Here is an 18,857-nt window from a genome sequence, read left to right as displayed (position 1 = left end):
GTTTTGATATACCATATCTACAGATGTTTGCTAAAATTTGCGATTACAATATGATGACAACTCTAGGATGTAGGCAATAAATTACAATGGAAAATTCAATTGGTCCCTAGTTTTATGTGGATGCATAAATACTCAACACTACTCAAATAAGCACAGCTATGTTTCGCGCCTAACCCATCGTTGAAGTCGAATTTCTTTTTTGGGATTTTTACAGACCAGATAGCTATGGCAATATGCCGATACGAATAATCCTCTCCCAACATCGACTTAATATTGAAAATCCACAATCACAAACTTTGAGGATCATCCATAAGGCATTAAAAAAATGGTTGATTTTCATTGAGTTATACAAGATTTTGTTATCGAAAAAACTCAGAGTTGCTGTGAAGAATGTAATCAAATACATGTTTGGCAAAGATTGAGGTTTTTTACTAGTTCCTGAAGTTCATTTATTCAAAATTACATTAAGGCTTCAAAGATAGGTGAGAAATTATAATATTCAGTCAAAAAGTTTAAGAATTCAATTTGAAATAGAAATCCCATTTCCCGTGATGAAAATTATAACACAATTTATGTATATAATGATATTTAGTTCATTTATGGATCAAAATTGAATAGAGAATGACCATAGGTCTAACAACTCTAACAAGTGGGTGCTTGATCGGAAGATCAAAATGTAAATGCATCAATCATAGTTTATCGACTGAGATGAATTGAATATAAATCTGTTATTCAGGTGCTTGATTCAGTTATCTTAGTGTTGAAGTAAAATGTTTTCTTTTAATATCCCTACAAAATTAAATGAATTTCGCAATATGAACTTGGTTGGAAACTGATATAATTCATTCCAAAGATTCCACTTGTTGATTTCTCAACTACTCGTAGATGTAATTCCACAGCTTTCAATCAAATGCTTCATTGAACGAAAAATACTGATTATGCCACGTGATATTTCAATAATCCTGCTGGTTTTTGAATTTACCGAATTTTCACTGATCCACATCTATTTTCAATAGGAAATAAAGATCAATGTAAAGTTTGGATCATCTAATCGGCACCTCTAAAGATGAAACATTATGTATCTAGGCTGAAAGCTGAGACGTTTCATTTTTCGAGTCGTTAAGAATTGGTTATCTCCATAAGGAAGCTTGATTTATAAATAATGTAATAGGCAGGTGTCGGGCAAAATATTGCAGTCCATTACCGGAAACGTTTTTCATCGAAAATTGTCATTCGTAATTCGATTCGTCGATTTTAATTGACAAGACCTAATTGAACGAATGCGCTTCGACGTTATCATGAAATCGATTTGGGAAATGTGTGAACATGAAACCACGCACTCGCACATGACGAACAACATTGAATTAGAGCTGGGCAGTACTCCAGTAAATTGCTCTACAAGTCTGCATTATTTTCCTTCTCAATTTCTTCATCAGGAACGCAATACAGAAACCTGTTTAAGGCAAAGTGCGAAAAAAAGTTACAAAAATGGTGAACCATTTTTTGGTTTTCCCTTGACACTCTTGCAGTTACATTTACGTGGGAGTGGAGACTGTCTAAAAACGTTTAAATCTTTATATTTCTATTATTACCCAGTTGATAGTAAACTTTTCTTAGGATCACGGTATCGAAATACATACACAGTTGGACGATTTCAACACCGTTCAAATATATACAGCGGTTCATAATGCTCATTGAGAGGAAAATAAAAGACACACTCTTCTGCACAAGTGAAACTTTTTTTAAATCCTTGTACTGGGTTCTGCAAGTTCAATTGAATAAACCACAATTGAAGCTTCCTATATGTATTATTAACACAAGGCAAATGGTGAAAGAAATATAAAAATCAATAATTAATGAAAAGTTGATAAATAACAAGAAGAGTTATTAATAAAACACATAATTAATACAATTTGAAAATTTTGATCGATAAACCTTCTAATCATCGATCGTAATCTATTAGTACCTCTACGATACATAAATAATTTTACAAAAAGCTGCGAAAAATAATTAATAACCAATGTCCACTCAATTTATCAATTAAATTTAATACACGTTCCGGAGAAAATTCATTAAAATACGAAACGAAATAAAAACTTACCCTGTAATTTGGCCGAATCAGGTAGTGGAGTGAAAATGAGAGCCGACCTAGGAGGTAGAGGAGGAGCTGGTTGGTCAACGATTGTTTTTTTCGGTGTATGATAAACTGAAGAGCCATTTTGGACTAGATGGGTGTAAAACCGTTGAAGATTCTTCTGAGGAAGGATATTATAATCAATTACAGGAACAATAAACGAATAAAATAGAATTTGGATATTTGGGTGTTGATGAATAACTGAAAAATATTACTGATCAAACTAAAATATATCAATTCTTTGAAAATATGTAGAGAAACCTTGAAATGATTAAATTTTCAATCTTTTTGTGAAATTCAATTTTTTGATATAATAATTCATTATTTCGTATGAAGAGGTATTGTAATTTATATCATTTTATATTGATAATGTAGTTTTTGGATATTCATATTAATTATCATTATTCTGTTTTCTCTTTCCATATTATATTTGTTATTTGTTTTTATATAATTGCTAATTTTATCTATATTTATTCATTTTATCATTTATATTTTGTATGGAAGTCGCATGTTCATAAAAAAACCACAAGAGCAGAAAACTTTTTTCTGAAAAATTTATTTTTATGTGTAAACCAACCTAACCTTTGAGGTCCTGATATTATTGTTCATAATGCTCTCCTTTTTTACCAAAATAATGAAAAAAATACACTGTTGCATTCTTATCGATTGGTTTCTAATTTCTAGCTGATAGTTCTTTAATAGTAGGAAAAACATTTATGGAAATTATCTTAGAATGAAATGAGTATAATAATTCAAGTATAGGATGATTTTATAGGCTTCAAAATTTGCAACAAAAACAAGCAGTTCCTCATTAACCATTATTTACGAGCCTATACAATGAAAACGAAATAAATAGAATTGAAGTGAAGATTGTTACAAAGAAGACAGTGAAAAAAATTCATGAGAAATAAGAGATTAAATTTATCTCGTTTAGTCAAAAATTGCAGACAACAAATTTACAAAACCACAATGTATTTGGGCCAATCGATTAATATCAAAAAATAATAGTATGGTACAACATAATCTGAATAATAAGAAAAATAAAAAAATTAAAGCAATGTGTTAACAACACGATAAACAATAGGACTCATACAAATATTCACTAATTTGTGACTTTGATCAGTTCAGAATATAAATGAGGATTTCCACATTTTTATGACAAAATAATTTGAATAGATTGAAAAATGTCTGGAAGCAAATCTTGTAACACTCACCTCTGGCAACTTCACGTTGCTTTCCTGGATAACATCTGCATCTGGTATTCGGTCCACATTTATATTCTTAGTTTGCATTTCTCAATCGTTCATCAGACAGATCCTCACGAGCCCTAAATAAATAATGCCATAAAATAAAATCACACGTTCCACTTTAGAACGAAAGAAACATATACATTACGTTCACACAGTATAAGAAATTTATAGAATATTGCTTTGTAACTCACAGAAAATTGAACCTTTCGGTATTGCGTTCTGAGAGATGGAGGTTATCATCTTCAGATGGCAAATAAGATCTAAAAAGCAATCTTGGCTGGATGGAACCACTGACTCGTGAAAAAAACAGAGTTGGGTCACCACTGAACCGCAGGAGTACTCTTGACTTCATAGGAATTGAATGGTGAAGGACAGAATAGAGACATATCGTTCACTATGCTGAAAATTTTAGTTTTCACTAGGAATAAGGCAATATTACGTTGTTTTTCGTACAAATACTTATCCATTTTCGGTTCTGAAAGCGAATATTCTTTAAGTTATGTTGATTCATTGAAATCGTTAAAAATTAAGATAGTTATTAGGTCAGTTTTTCAATTCAATATCGAGTCATAAGCAAGGGATTTCACAATTATTGCTCTTACACTTCAATTTTTATCGAGATAACTGCGAATATTTCCATTTTTCCTAGCTTTTTCTTTTCAAATTTCTTGAAAGGCAAGAAACATATTTGAATGTTTTTTTATGCCCCTTACAGCTTCAGGAATACTGTTGGAAAACCAACCCTGTATACAAACGCATACCCAGCCTACTCTATATTTCCCAAAAATGGAATTCTTGAATAAGGAATCCATTTTTATACCTCTTGAATATGTCATATTTGCATTGCAGTTTAATTAAAGAGAATTCAACCCCTAATACTTCTTAATACTAGTCAATGATCAAATTCAAACAAATAAATAAACCTCAGCAACTCATCTATTTCTGCTTTCAATTCGAACAATTGATCTCATCTATTCATAAAATGTATAGGGCCAAAGTTATTGGAGTTTTCAGTTCTTCAGGATATCACGGGTATAAACAATGTCACACTTGAAGATTGGAATAACTTCCAGTGGCAAGTTTTCGTTACAAATGACCGTAACAGTGACCGGAAGTGGATTTCCGCAGGGTGCATCGGGTGAGCCAATAATACTCAAGACCCTCACCGCCTTCGAAGGAAAAAAAATCTGATTCCAATAGCCGGATAAGGCATATTTAAATCGGATATCTCGACCATTAAAGGGTGGATAATTGTTATAATTCGCTGCATTATGAGCAACAATTCAGTGAAAATTACATTTCACGGTATAATACTGGAGGATTTGTATCCGAATAATATTTCATTATGAAGCAGAAGAAAGGGTAAAGAGGATGGGATTAGTCTCAGTTGAAACCTAAATAGGAATTGTCGGTTATTCCCAACGAATTATGTATAGAAAGTACATTATGTATTAGACTCATTAGGACACCAGTCGAGGTACTCCAACTAGATAGAGATAATTATTAATGAAATATCTTCGATATTTTCACTATCGCTTCATTATTGATGTCGAATAAAGAACACGGAATAAAATTATAACCGTCTTTCCTCTTTGAAATTTGTACAGTTTATATACACTTTTAATGAATCACTCTGTACCTATACCCCTGAATTCGTGCAATTTTTCCATAGTGCTGATGCTTAAATGTGCTCTAATAATAATTTGAACATTGTTTTCACAGTAGGATATCTAAAGAACTAATTTTTTGCTGATAGAAATTCGATGTCAGTAAATTAAAAGAAAAAATCTGGGCTGGTCATCATAAAAATATTAATCGATTACTCAGGATATGCTCGTTCGAACGGATACGTCCGATTTCATGGGAAAATGATAGTTGTGAAGGAGCCGGTAGAAATGTCTATAAAGCAGATACATCTCTCCTATAATTAAGAAGTTGTCAATGAGCTTCCTTTACAACAGCGAAAAACGTGTTTGAGATGATGTATCAGATTTATTTATCGATTCCGCGGTACTAATTGCACAATGAAAAAACGTCAGATTACAAGGAAATAAACTACAGTTAACCCCATAAACTTGCTCTAGAATATATTCGTAGTTGCTATTCATAATAGTTGGTACAAAATATTTGTTTATATTCTGCTCGTGATGGTTGACATCTAAATAAATTACCGTTACCGAATGCAAATATTGCCAATGATCTACATATATTAACAATCAGTCCATGTCCTGTATATATAAGTTTTACAACTATTCTGTTACTGATCGATCTGATAGGATGGTTGAAATTTATATTGGTTGATGGAAAATTGCAGGAAATATTGGAAATTACTCCTGAAAGGATGCCCCTGTTGGGAATAACAATTATCTTCATTAATTATTGAGGAAGCAAAAGTGATAAGTTTGTTTTTTCAATTTTCATTCAATTTATCGAAAGTTGGAAGAGGTTTTTCAGTTCTTATTTTTCGTTAATCTCTCAACATTTTCTCTTTGAAATCAAGCCACATTAGTGTATAGAAAGTATATGAACCGAAATTTTCTTGGATACTCTTAACAAAAACGTTTTTAATTTTCAGTCAAGTTCCACAATACCTCTGTCTTTAAGTGGTATTGGATATCATGACATTTAATAATTAGGTACAAAAGAAGTAATTTTTTATGTCTGGTGAAATGAGGAAAGGTGCATTCAAAAACATTCGTCATTGAATAGGCTGTAAAATTATAATTTTAAAGTTTGATATTTTGTGTTCAACTATTTCCGAGACTATTTCTGAAAAAGTGTCTTTCGAAACAAAATTAGGATATGTGTGTTAATGTCATCAATGTTTACTTATTTTCTTTTGTGAAACACAAAACAGTGTTCATTCAAAGAACATCTATCTTCAAAAATCCATTTTTTTTAACGCTCATTATAGTTCCCAAAGAGGTTAAGTTAAAACTTCCTCAAGATCGAACGGTTATGCCGGGATGGATGAAATTCTCAGATTTATTACTAGAAAAGTTACTGTTTCAGAATATGTATCACGTTTAGATCTACGATAATTTTCCTGGAAGATAAATTACTCTAACGATGACCTTCGAAAAATTCCCAAAAAGTTGGGTTCAGTTAAAACCGAGTTTAAAACTTCCTCAAGACCGAATGGTTGTGCCAAATGGATGAAGTTCTCAGATTTATTACTAGAAGAGTTGCTCTTTTAGAATATGTATCACGTTTGATCTACGATCAATTTCCTGGAAGATAAATTACCCCAAAAATGACCTTCGAAAAATTGCCAAAAAGTTGGGTTCAGTTAAAACTTCCTCAAGACCGAACGGTTGCGTCGAGATGGATTAAATTCTCAGATTCATTACTAGAAGAGTTGCTCTTTCAGAATATGTATCACGTTTAGATCTACGATAATTTTCCTGGAAGATAAATTAATCTAACGATGACCTTCGAAAAATTCCCAAAAAGTTGGGTTCAGTTAAAACTTCCTCAAGACCGAACGGTTGTGCCGAAATGGATGAAGTTCTCAGATTTATTACTAGAAGAGTTACTGTTTCAGTATATTCATAACGTTTAGATCTACGATCAATTTCCTGGGAGATAAATTACTCTAAATGTGACCTTCGAAATATTCCCAAAAAGTTGGGTTCACATAAAATTTCCTCACTGATCATCTGGTAGATATATAATATGTTTCAACTTTCGATTAATCAAAATATCCACTATTTCTTCTCTTATTCGAGAATGAACCACTTACAAACTAATTAATGATCATTTCGATCTGCGAATCATTAGCACCCATTTTTACCGCAGAGGAATGCATAACAAGCGGTATTGTTCGAATTTATACTTAACGACTGAGAGTATTATCCATTTCTTGGGAATTCAAATGTCTTCGACCCTGCTTAACAATACCTGAGTAATTAAAATAAGATTGCATGCTAAGCACAAAGGATTTCTTGTGGGATGAGTGCTTCGGTTTCTGTCATTAAAAACGGTTCTGTTGCACCGAGCGAAATTGAGGAATGTATTTTTTCATGTATTGCATATAATTAGAGACCGAATCAGGTCGATACTAAGAACATCTATAGTTTATTACCAATTATATTTATACGGTCATTCATCTCCGTTTATTCTCAATGAATTGTACGAAGAATACTTTTGTATATGATAATAAGGAATTTTTTTTTATATATCACCTCAAGTTTAGAACAAAACAATAGTTTATTTTATCACTCGAAAATATTACTTGCGTATATGATAACAAGGAACTTTTTTTTCGATATATCACCTAAAGTTTAGAACAAAATAATAGTTTATTTTATCACTCGGAAATATCACTTGTATTATAATCTTCACAACAAAACCATAAGGAGAGACATTTAATAAACGTGCTTTCCTAGTTCTTACAATCGATTGTCACAGTTTCGTTTCCAGATATGTAAATATCAATAAAAGAAGAATCCTTCAGTTCCCTATTCACAACGTTCGTTGAAAACTAGAAGTAGAGGGTTGAAAATTGAGAATGAAATGATGAAAAACTTCGACTGTGTTATCACGAAATATATGAGGCATTGAATTTTTAGGTATATAAATGAATAATTCAACTCACATGACAAATCAACCTATGAATTTTTTGCGATATATTAAATGACTAGGTATTATTTATCGATAATTTTTCGAAGAAGCAGAGTCTACCTTGATTATGCCTAAACTAAAGGACCCACCTGCATTTTGTGCATTATTCCATTCAAAGAGTCGATCACTGAACATGAATCACTTCACTATTCGAAATGCGCGCTAATCCAAATTTTGTTCGAACAACGCAACTCTTGCTCAGCTCACTTCACCGAAAGTACATTTGTAAACGTACAGCATGCGAATCGAAGCATGGATATGGGCATAAGAATGAGAGGATGGAGGAAGACGTGGTTGTGAAGAACCGATGGCTTTTAACAGAGCCGGACTGGCAAGGACAGAGAACCGAGAAGAAATTGTGTGAAAACAGGCAAGAAATACTCTGAACTCCAAAAATTTTGGAATTTTGCTTATAATTATTCTTTCGATTTTCTTCATTTGCTATAGCAAATACATATATGATATGAAATATCCAATAATCCAGTAAATTCCATAACAGGCGCCCACAAATGGATCCAATACAATACACTGTATGAATAAAGAACACAGAAATTTATACATTATAAAAGCTACACATTATATTATGTACCTGCCTAATACAAAACCTAATTATAACAATATATTCCATAAAATTTTGTAACGAAATCAATAGAAAAAGTGAAACTTGGTTTAATTGAATTATTTGAATATTGAATTACACTCTCTTCAAGAATCTAATTTGGATAATTTATGAAAATTCAACGGTATAGATTACAATACTTCTTCTATTGTATTTCTGAAGCTACCACCTTCTACTTCGGACCTGTCGGAAGTATTAAGTTTCAAGTACCGACAAACAAGCACAGGGGTTCTGTTCTTCGTCTACGTCTTTAGCAACGCCCCCGTTTTAGGTAACTTTATGAAATAATTCGTTAAATACGAGAATAGACTGGAGGAAGCTGGCAATATTTCATCCTCGTATGGGAGTACACCCATCTGACATTATTCATTTCACTCAATTACGAATTGAAAATAAATTGATGCTGGTTATACAGGATGTTTGTGTGTGAACAACAGTGATTTCAGACAAATTTCATAGTTATGATGGTTTAAACTAGAGATTGTATCTTGAAAATCATTCATTGAATTACCGAAGAGTTTGCAAGTCTTTTTCAGTGTTTCGGATCACTCTACAAGTACTCCAAAGCACACTTCGGTTTTTCGAAAATGACCTTTGAAACATGTCAATAAATCCATTTTTTCAAACGACATGACCTAAAATTTTTTGCCTGTTGGACACCCTTACTGGGTAGTCTTAATTGAAAACATTTTAGGCTTTAAATATTTCTATACAAATGAAGACTGCCCACTAGGGCATCCAACAGGCAGAAAGTTCGAGGCATACTATCCATAAAAATGGACTAATTGAAATTTTTTGAGGAATATATTCGAAAAATCGAATTATCTTCTGGACCTCCTGTAGAGTGGTCTAAAACACAAGAACAATTTTTCAAGATAAGAATTTGAAACCATCATAAATGTGATACATATTCTGAAAGAGCAACTCTTCTAGTAATACATTTCGAAATTTCATCAACCTCGGTGCATATGTTTGGCTTGACGAATTTTTTAGTGATTTTAAAAGCATTAAGAGGTGAGCAGATTCACGAAGATATGTTTAATCATGGTGATCAATGTCCTTCGTATTTGACTGTGAAAAATTGGACTGCAAGCTTCAAAAGAGGTCAATTTTTCATTGAAGATGATGATCGATCGGGAAGGCCAGTTTCTGTGTCAGTCTCCGAAAATATCGATGCAGTTCATGACATGATTTTATCAGACCGTCGAATTGGGCTGAAACGGATATCTGAAGAACTGAATATTTCATACGAACGCGTTCATCATACAGTTCACGTCAATTTGACATGAGAAAAATTGCTGCAAAATGGATCCCCAAATGTTTGAATTTTGACCAAAACGTGCAAGGGTAGAAAGCATCGCGTTCGATCTGTGCTCGATTTGAAAAAACCGAATTGTTACTACGGATGAGACTTGGGTACATTTCTACGATCCAGAAACAAAGCAACAATCGATGGAATGGCGACACTCTGGTTCTCCAACACCTAAGAAGTTTCCTGTCCAAAAATCTGCTGGAAAAGTTCTTGCTTCAGTTTTTTGGGATTGCCATGGAGTAATCATGCTTGATTTTTGGATAAGGGTAGAACAATAACCGTATAGTACTATTCGACATTACTGACCACTCTACGGAAAAAAATTAAGGAGAAAAGACGCGGAAAGCTATCCAAAGGTGTTTTGTTTTTGCAGGACAACGCCCCTGCACATAAATCTCATGTTGCCATGCAAAAAATTCGTGATTTGGGGTTTGAATTACTAGAACACCCCCCTTATTCATCAGATTTGGCTTCATCTGACAAACATCTCTTTCTTCAACTGAAAAAAAGTTTAAAAGGTCGTAAATTTTCTTCCAACGAAGAGGTAATGAAAGCTGTGGAGGTCTGGTTTGCAGAGCAAGAAGAAACATTTTTTTGAAAGGTCTAGAGAAGTTGCAGATTCTCTGTAATAAATGTATCCAATTAAGAGGAGAATATGTTGAGTAATAAAATATTTTGACATTGAAATTTTGTTTGGTATAGTACGCTAACAATATTTCAATATATCCTCGTGCAATCTTCCAATATTTCCATTCCTTCCATTCTCTCGTGAAATGAATAATTGTTGCTTCGAATGGCAGGTTAAAGTTTAAGACCACCATAATCACTACTGCTACGATAACATAGCCCCGAATTGGGATGGTTGAATTTGCCGGAGAAATACGAAATTTCAGGTTGATGCAAAGTTGAACTCTGCCGCTGATTTGTGCCGGTAAAAAACGACTTTGAAGCGTGTGAAAACAACTGAAGTGTGTAATGAAACGATGTTTCGGGATAAGAACGATTCCGAACTGACCGCTCTACGTCTAGACGCAAAGAAGATTGGGAATTCAAAAAAGGTAGCGTGATCGGATATAGTTAGGTCGATCGAAATTAGGGGGCACGAGAAAACTAGTTTGAAATTGAATATCGTGTTCAAATTTTTTAAACTCTCCGAGATTTCCCACAACATACCTACGACATGTAGGTATGTTGGATTGAATTTGAAAATTGTGGTGAACAACACCCCTTCGTGCAATTTGTAATATTTCTGTACGAAAAGTTCAGTTTATATTATTTTTACTGTCAAAGGAGGTTATCAGGGGGCCTTTTTTGTTGGAATGGCTCTGTCATTAGTACTAATGAAATTACGGTCATAAAAACAAATATTTGATTTTACCTTATGTTAATTTATATTCTAGATTTTAGAGGGGGTTACCACCATCGGAGCTGTTTTTGCCACTACTGTACAGGGTGAGTCTTTTACTCGTACAAATATTTCAACAGTAGATTCTTAAGGAGAAAAGAAAAACTCTTTTCCTTTAGCATTTTTTCCGATTAAGTTCGGTTTAAAAGTTACAGACTGTTGAAAAACCGAAAAAAATGTTATTTTTAGTTCTCTCACAAACGGTTTCATCGAATGAAATGAAATTCAAAATATAGTTTTTCCTTTACTTGATGAATCTTTTTCTAAAACAAGATATAATCCACGTCTTCCAGTTTTCTCATTATGACGTACTATAAAAATACCAAAAACTCAAATAATCCAACTCTTGAAACTTGGACGCTTTCTAATGAATATTTGAACCTTTGGTAAAATAAAAGGACTCCTCATATTTTCTCATATAATGCGCCGTTTTCGAGTAATTTGATGTTCAAAAATTCGAAAATTCGAAAAAATGCGTACTTTGACCAAATGCAACTATTTTTAAAAATCCACAGATGTGTAGTGTCACAGATTTATCTAGTTATTCTGAAGGTTATTTTGTTTTTCCAGGGTTGGCAGAACCCGCATTTTGAAAAATTCAAATGGCTATATCTCTTTCATTTGAACTGAATCGGAAAAATGGTATAGGTATTTTTCTTCGAATTTTTTGTTTTTTTTTATGGAACATACCATTATATATCATTAAATAATGATCATAATATGATAAATTTGGAAGACGCGGGTGATATCTTGTGTTCGAAAAAGATTCATCAAATAAATGAAAAGATGGAAAAGGAAAAAGGGTTTCATTAATTAACTGGTAAAGTAAGACACACTTGTTTTTTTTTTTTTTTTTATAATAATATACTTTGACTATCGATTTCGGCACTAGGCCATCATCAGGTCAGCTGAAATATAAATAATACATAGATAATAAAGTTAACAAGACGTCAAATAACGTAAAATTTTACAAGTGTTCTGTTCACATTAATATTCTCTGATAGACACGAAGCAATATATCACAAACTCACCGTCAATGAAACATGTACAATTAAAAGACATTAGATGTAATATAAAAATTATAGAAAAAGGGTTTGTTTTGACCTAAAGAATCTACTTTTTAAATATTCCTACGAATCAGAATCTCAGCCTGTATATTATCTACAGCTAGCCGTCCAGCTCCAGAGTTCTAAGGAACTCCATCAGTATTTAGGATGTCTTCAAGGAGGTTACTTCCCTGCTCCTACGAATTTCTCGTCCAAAGCATTGGTTATAGCATAGCCAGAAATTCTGTCACCAGGTAATCTTCAGTTTCACAGACTGGGTTTCTACATTGACCTTGTCCTTTCGCATGTGTGGCTAAGCTCCTCGCCCTTATCGCCCTCTAACTCGAAAACGGTTAGAAGTATTTAAAATTGCTTCAGACAAAAGTTATATACCTAGAATTTTATTATCTACAACTTTCATAATGAATACAGAAACGATTAGAGCTACAGGAAGGGTGATATTAAAAAAAAGCCTTATCATTTGTCAGAATAAGAAAACCACCCTGATTAGTGTCAGATTAACGTACAAGTAACGATTTTTTTTGCATTTTCAAAGGACCACCTGTGACCTTACGTCACGCTCGAATTATCATTCCCTTCAAAGGTTGCTGCTTCCTTTGGGTCCAATTAACATATCCTCTGAAAATCTGACACGCTCGAAAACAATTTTTTTTACCATTTGCAACTCTTCCGTACGGCCAGCCCCACCACGCAAACTGTCAGATTAACATGAATTTATTATCAAAGACATCTTGGGCATATATTATATCTTAATCTGACTCGCTCGAATATGTACACATATGTGACGATTTTTTTTACATCTTTGAGAACCTGCAGATGCTTTATTCTCCAGTAAAAGTGCATAGAACCTTTTATTTTCTACCATCTAATCTTCAACATCCACTACGCTCGAGTAAATCCCGATTTAGCATCGTCGGCTCCCCAACTACTGGAAATCTTTCTTGTAGCTACATTTTCATATACCTATTTGCCTATGTTATAGACAAAAAAATTCAAGATAAAATTGTCTTTGACAAAATATAGGTACTAAATTCTCATATACTTTTTTAGTGCGAAAGTTCACATGTAAAAACGAAATGAAACTCCTTATTTAATAATATCAGAGGTCTCTTCTAATCCAATAAAGGATTATCATCCATAACCCGTCGGCGGAATAGAAGAATCACTTCAAAGCTCATTTTTTTCAACTACCACCTCATTCCCACCTGCTAAAACAAAGAGTTTTGCGTACGTGAAAGGAAACGGCGCTATTGAATATCAACGTACCTACCCCGAATTGCTCATTTAGTGGTGACCACACTGAGATTATATCACAGGTATTGTGTGCACATCATCGTTTGGTTTACACACTAAACATCCGATATGGCTTATCCTGAGGGGGCTGAATATTATGCAAACCGGATGTGGGAGGTCGTGGGAAAATCAGGCGACGTATGTGACGTACCTATATACTATCCTGGATAGCTTCAAGACATATCTTTGAGTGCCTTTAAGGTGCTGAATGAATTTTTTCAACTCCAACATCCAATAATCATATGAGAGAATGCCTTATTGTATGTACAGGATTTCGCTATTTACGAAGATGTTAGGTACTCAAGAAATCTAGTTCTAGATTCATTGAAGATTCAAATACAAAGTGAGCAAATATCCAGCCAATTCATATTTTCTTTATTTACTCATTTATAAAAAAATGATTGAATTGGTCGATTTTTATTTTTCTATATATACCTACTATTAATGAATTATCTGAAATTTTGTATAATGATCAATCAAAAATAGGAGGCTTATTCACATGTGCGAACTAATATAAAGAAAGACAAATTTGAAAATTATGATTATTTTTATTTTTTGTCAACAGGGAAAATATGACTTGGATAACCGAAAATAGAGAATATTCGGAAAATATAATCTTCTCTATTATTCCTATATTGATCACGACCTTTTTTTAATCTTTTCGTTCTTTCCTGATTGAGTGAGCGCGCTTGCTAGAAAGTGGTGCCCTCTAGATCGGGGTACCTGAATTTCATCAGAAATTAATCTGAATGAATTTAATCCGTATCCCTCAGCAAAGTAGAATTATTTTTTCCTGCTAAAAGTAATTAAATCCCTGTATCTATTCGGTAGATCAGTGGAATATTCCGATTAAACTTTCTAATCCTCATATAGACCTAAGACGAATTCAAATGTCCCGCGCTTACTCCACTTCCCAATTGCAAATGGAGTCGTTTCCGGGTTACGTACAAGTGATGTTCCACTGTTGTCAGTTCTCAAAATAATCGTTCATAACAATCGTTTCTACGTCCAAAAAATTACCTTAAGTGGTGAAATTTTTGAGTATACGCGCTTGTGGTTATTTTGCAAGTATTATATTATCAACTATTGGTCCTATTATTCGGATTTCGATCGCTATAAGATACTACAAATAAAGTGGAAATGTCCCATTGAAACGTCGTGTCAACAAACTGGATATCCGGTAGAGCGGTAAATTTAAAAATCAAGGGATTTGAAAAAAATGAGAAATGGAATCACAAACTGAACAGGCCGAGCTTTTGGAGACTGTTGTGATAGCTGGAGAACAACAACCTCAATATTTGATTCATAGGATACCTGAAAATCAGCAATTGATCACTCCAGAACTGTTGCAGAATCATGGGGGCCTTGTTGTGGATATCGGTGGAGGTGATTTCATCCCTGTTAACTATTCATCAGAAGACCTTCTCTCACAAGATTTAACTGATGAAGACAGAAATTTGGCTGCTGCATTGGTTGCTGTGCAGCTCAGTCAACAACAAAAACAACAGCAACAAATTCAAGATGCCAACGCTCTGTCTCAATTAGATACTAATACAACATTAGGAGATAAAATTTTGGAAGAGCAGGTGATTATCGACAAAAGCGGTGGATTAAATGGTGGTTATTTGCAAATTGTTGGTTCTGACAGTATTTATGTTGAAAAAGAAGTTATACCAAAATTTGTTCCCAATAGTAAAGATGCATCACAAAGGTACATAAGTGATATACCTATAGAATCAGTATCCCATGAGGACGAAGAAGAGTTGGATAAACGAGAATCCGATGGATTGGAAGGAGATAAGTGAGTAATTTTATGATTTATGGCTACAATCGTTGTAATATTATATTTTCAGGAATGAGAACAGATCCTCTAAAAAAACTCTTCCTCATAAGAAAAGGATCACTAAAAAACTGAAAAAGTCACCGGCATCCACCAAGAAAATCAAATGTAACTTATGTGAACAGCTCTTTGCATCTGGTGATGAATTTGCCCAACATGAATTACTCTGCCAGACTACCATTACACCTATCACTACAAATCTTTTCAACTGTCAGCTGTGCAATGCCTCTCTCACTGATCAGTTGCAGTTCTTCGAACATCTGAAAGCTCACTATGAACCCTCCGCAACGATTACAAATGTTCCCAAGAACGGCATTGATGCTAATCCTGCGGAAAATGAAGATGAAAAGGTAAGAAAACATACGGTTTTTTTCTCTTACAACCTGGTTAACCTCTAAAATTTAAATTTTAGCCAACTGATGTTAAAAAAGATGCTCCTCCTGAACCTACTGCCAAAGATAGTATTTTATCAGTACTTAGCCTCACTTGCACAGTATGCAATAAAACATTCCGGAAACAGAAGACTTATGAAGCTCACATGAAGGAAGTGCATGAGAAATATGAACTCAATGAATTCAGTGAACCGGAGGATCTAATGGAAGGTATAGACGTGTCCGTTAATTCTAATCACGGTTCAGATAATGAAGACACTGATTCTAAAGCATGGTAAGTTTAATTGGAAAACAAATGATATTGATTTCATTGAAGCGTACAAAAGCTGGATGTTAACCAACTTTCTCTAGGTATAAGGAAGAGGAATTGCAACAAACTGAGGAGGATCTCAAAGAAATAGATGCGGAAGACCATGTTTGCCATATATGCAACCAACCTTTTCCCTTACGAGCTATACTACTACAACATTTAATATCGTGTCGTGCTATAACCGGCAATACAAGTGAGTTTTTTTGTCACTTGAACATAGCCTCTAGGGGGCTTCAAATTGAAGTGGAGTCTTCTGATCTAAAAACTTTCCTAACATCACAATTTCACAGAATCTTTTCCTTTCAGAGCCTACGTCCCCAGAAATTGTGAAGAAAAAAAACAAAAAGAATACGAAAGATAAAATTCCTTGCACTCTTTGCGAGCGTACCTTCACCCACAGAAACTCTCTGATGTATCACTTGCATAGTCATCATACTAGAGTGAGACCTCACCAATGTGAAACTTGTGGAAAGCGATTTTTCGCTTCTAGTGCACTGAAAGTACACCGGAGATTACATTCAGGTAAATGCAACATATAGTGAAATTTTTTTAATTCAATAAGTTGATACTCGTGTTATCTGTATTTTCTTTTATTTCACTATGATTTACTTTACAGGAGAGAGACCTTACCACTGTTCAGAATGTGGTAGGAACTTTAGACAGTGGGGTGATTTGAAATATCACATGACTTCTCTCCACTCGACTGAGAAACAATTTCAGTGTGAATACTGCGGCAAAGAGTTTGCCAGGAAATATTCTCTAGTTGTACATAGGAGAATACACACAGGGGAAAAAAATTACAAGTGTGAATTCTGCGAAAAAACTTTCAGAGCTTCTTCGTACCTCCAAAATCATAGAAGAATTCATACTGGTAAGTGAAAACTACCCATCAAATTTGTTTCCCATTTTTTAGTGACCCGCTATTCATAACTGATATGTTTCAGGTGAAAAGCCTCATGAATGTGATATATGCGGTAAACCATTTAGAGTGAGATCGGATATGAAAAGACATCAAAAGTCTCATACAAAGAAACCTAACAGTAAAAGAATATACAAGCTTGAGAACTTGGAAATTCCAGTCGAAACCCCAAAAACCAAGGAGGAGATCGACAATGGGTCCAATGATACCGCTGAGCTTCACATTAACGATCCAGAACCAGAAACCGAAATTTTATATGAAGATCCTCTGGCCCCTAGGGATGGAATGTAAGTGAAATTTTTTGCCTGAACGCATTTGAGACTCGTTTTATTCAAAAAATATTTGTGTGAAAAGATTATTCCTCTCATTGCAATTCGAGCAAAATAAATATGAACTGACAAATCGAAAATTTTACAGGTATACCAACGGACATCAACTTTTTTTGGTAACATATTCCGGAGATGTAACAAAAATGGATTCTACTTGGATCCAGACTACAACATAAGAGCTAAATGGGACACGAAATAATGTTTGCCACAAAAACATTGATCTAATACTTTTAATTATATGAAAAGTGAACTAAATTTTACTTAAAGATTATTATTGTTGATAGCTATTAAACTCCAAATATAAACATTTTTTAAGCATCTCTGTGTTCGATCCTTGTAGTAGTAAGGGTAATATCGTTAAGATGTTACCTTGAAAAGAAAACCACAACTTATTCGCTGAAAAAAGAAAATGGGGGTCTTCAGGTAAAACCAGGTTTTCCAATAATGATCCATGTTATTGTCATGTATAATTTATTACTGCCAAAAAATTCAAATCTCCACTTCCTTCAACGTAATATATCTAGAAAGAATGAAAACTACAACAAAAGTACTTATAACCACTGCTACAACTGTAACGTAAAAAGTTTCCTCAGTAAACACATCTGTAAATGAAGGAAATTGTTCATAAATGTGTTCAATAACTTTTATGACATAATCCCCCTTATTAGATCTTAGACCCATTACTTCCTTCTTTGTTTCTTTGATACTAGTTTTGCGACAGGTGTGTCTGAGACTTGTTCTGGTTCCACTTTCGAACTAATATGCTTGTTTATGTGCTGTAAAATCTCCAGAACGTTCAAATTATTCGCCAAGAATTTTATACTCCTGAAATGATTTTTTTCACAGATGAATTATAATCCAGGTAAATTTTGTAATATAGACATTACCCAGAATCCAGTAGGTCTATTTGTATTTCTGGCTCGCTTCTGTCGCAAACAACAATAGGTTTGATTAAACAATTTAAATTGGTTTCAATAACTTTTGGTGTGGATATATGATAGAGGAATTCTCTAAAAGCAGATTTTGTAATTATTTTTCTTATAATGCTCGGAAATACGCGTGCGTACTTGGAAGTCTAATAATAGCCAAAAATCAATAATAGAAGTTCAGATTACCTAGCCGTTTTGGCATTTGGATGAAATGGATCGAATTTTATTTGGATCTTTTTAACAGGCTTCAGATTCACTGACTTGAGTTGTTTTGTTATTGCGCTTATTAGACCAGCTGATCTAGAGAAACTTCCACTGAAGTGAATGGACATTCTGGACAAATTTCTATTTTTTCCTACGATAAAAAAATTAAAAAAGTAAGGTTATTTTCAAATCAGTATGACAGGATTGACAGGTCGCCATAGACAATAATCA

At 33.7% G+C, this 18,857-nt stretch overlaps 4 protein-coding genes across 5 annotated transcripts in view; 1 reads left to right on the top strand and 3 right to left on the bottom strand.

Annotated features, from left to right (window-relative positions):
- Window positions 1-8,245, bottom strand: part of LOC123309989 — a 33,494-nt gene extending 25,249 nt beyond the window's left edge. For both annotated transcript variants that reach the window (XM_044893320.1, XM_044893321.1), the window contains exons 1-3: window positions 8,097-8,245; window positions 3,349-3,461; window positions 2,102-2,255 (exon numbers count right to left, since the gene is read on the bottom strand). In XM_044893320.1, the coding sequence (XP_044749255.1) occupies window positions 2,102-2,255; window positions 3,349-3,426 (232 nt within the window). In that variant the 5' untranslated portion in view covers window positions 3,427-3,461; window positions 8,097-8,245. The remainder of the gene's footprint in view (window positions 1-2,101; window positions 2,256-3,348; window positions 3,462-8,096) is intronic.
- Window positions 8,246-14,634: 6,389 nt separating this feature from the next.
- On the top strand, window positions 14,635-17,811 carry LOC123309715 (zinc finger protein 502). Its single transcript, XM_044892941.1, has 8 exons — window positions 14,635-15,504; window positions 15,557-15,893; window positions 15,956-16,209; window positions 16,287-16,438; window positions 16,552-16,767; window positions 16,862-17,116; window positions 17,190-17,451; window positions 17,582-17,811. The coding sequence occupies exons 1-8, from the start codon at window positions 14,930-14,932 to the stop codon at window positions 17,667-17,669; spliced, it is 2,139 nt and encodes a 712-aa protein (XP_044748876.1). The 5' UTR covers window positions 14,635-14,929; the 3' UTR covers window positions 17,670-17,811.
- A 136-nt stretch (window positions 17,812-17,947) lies between these two features.
- On the bottom strand, window positions 17,948-18,174 carry LOC123309717. The gene has a single exon (XM_044892944.1). It carries the CDS (start codon window positions 18,172-18,174, stop codon window positions 17,983-17,985), a length of 192 nt encoding a protein of 63 aa, XP_044748879.1. The 3' UTR covers window positions 17,948-17,982.
- Window positions 17,948-18,812, bottom strand: LOC123309716 (39S ribosomal protein L53, mitochondrial). The gene is made up of 3 exons (XM_044892943.1): window positions 18,609-18,812; window positions 18,381-18,503; window positions 17,948-18,318 (listed from the first exon to the last, which is right to left on the bottom strand). Exons 1-3 carry the CDS (start codon window positions 18,752-18,754, stop codon window positions 18,174-18,176), a joined length of 414 nt encoding a protein of 137 aa, XP_044748878.1. The 5' UTR covers window positions 18,755-18,812; the 3' UTR covers window positions 17,948-18,173.
- Between the last annotated feature and the right edge of the window lie 45 nt (window positions 18,813-18,857).

This window comes from Coccinella septempunctata, chromosome 3 (genome assembly GCF_907165205.1).
Source record: "Coccinella septempunctata chromosome 3, icCocSept1.1, whole genome shotgun sequence".
NCBI lineage: Eukaryota > Metazoa > Arthropoda > Insecta > Coleoptera > Coccinellidae > Coccinella > Coccinella septempunctata.
The sequence above is the reverse complement of the archived record's forward strand: the minus strand, read 5'-3'. Positions and strand labels throughout refer to the sequence as shown.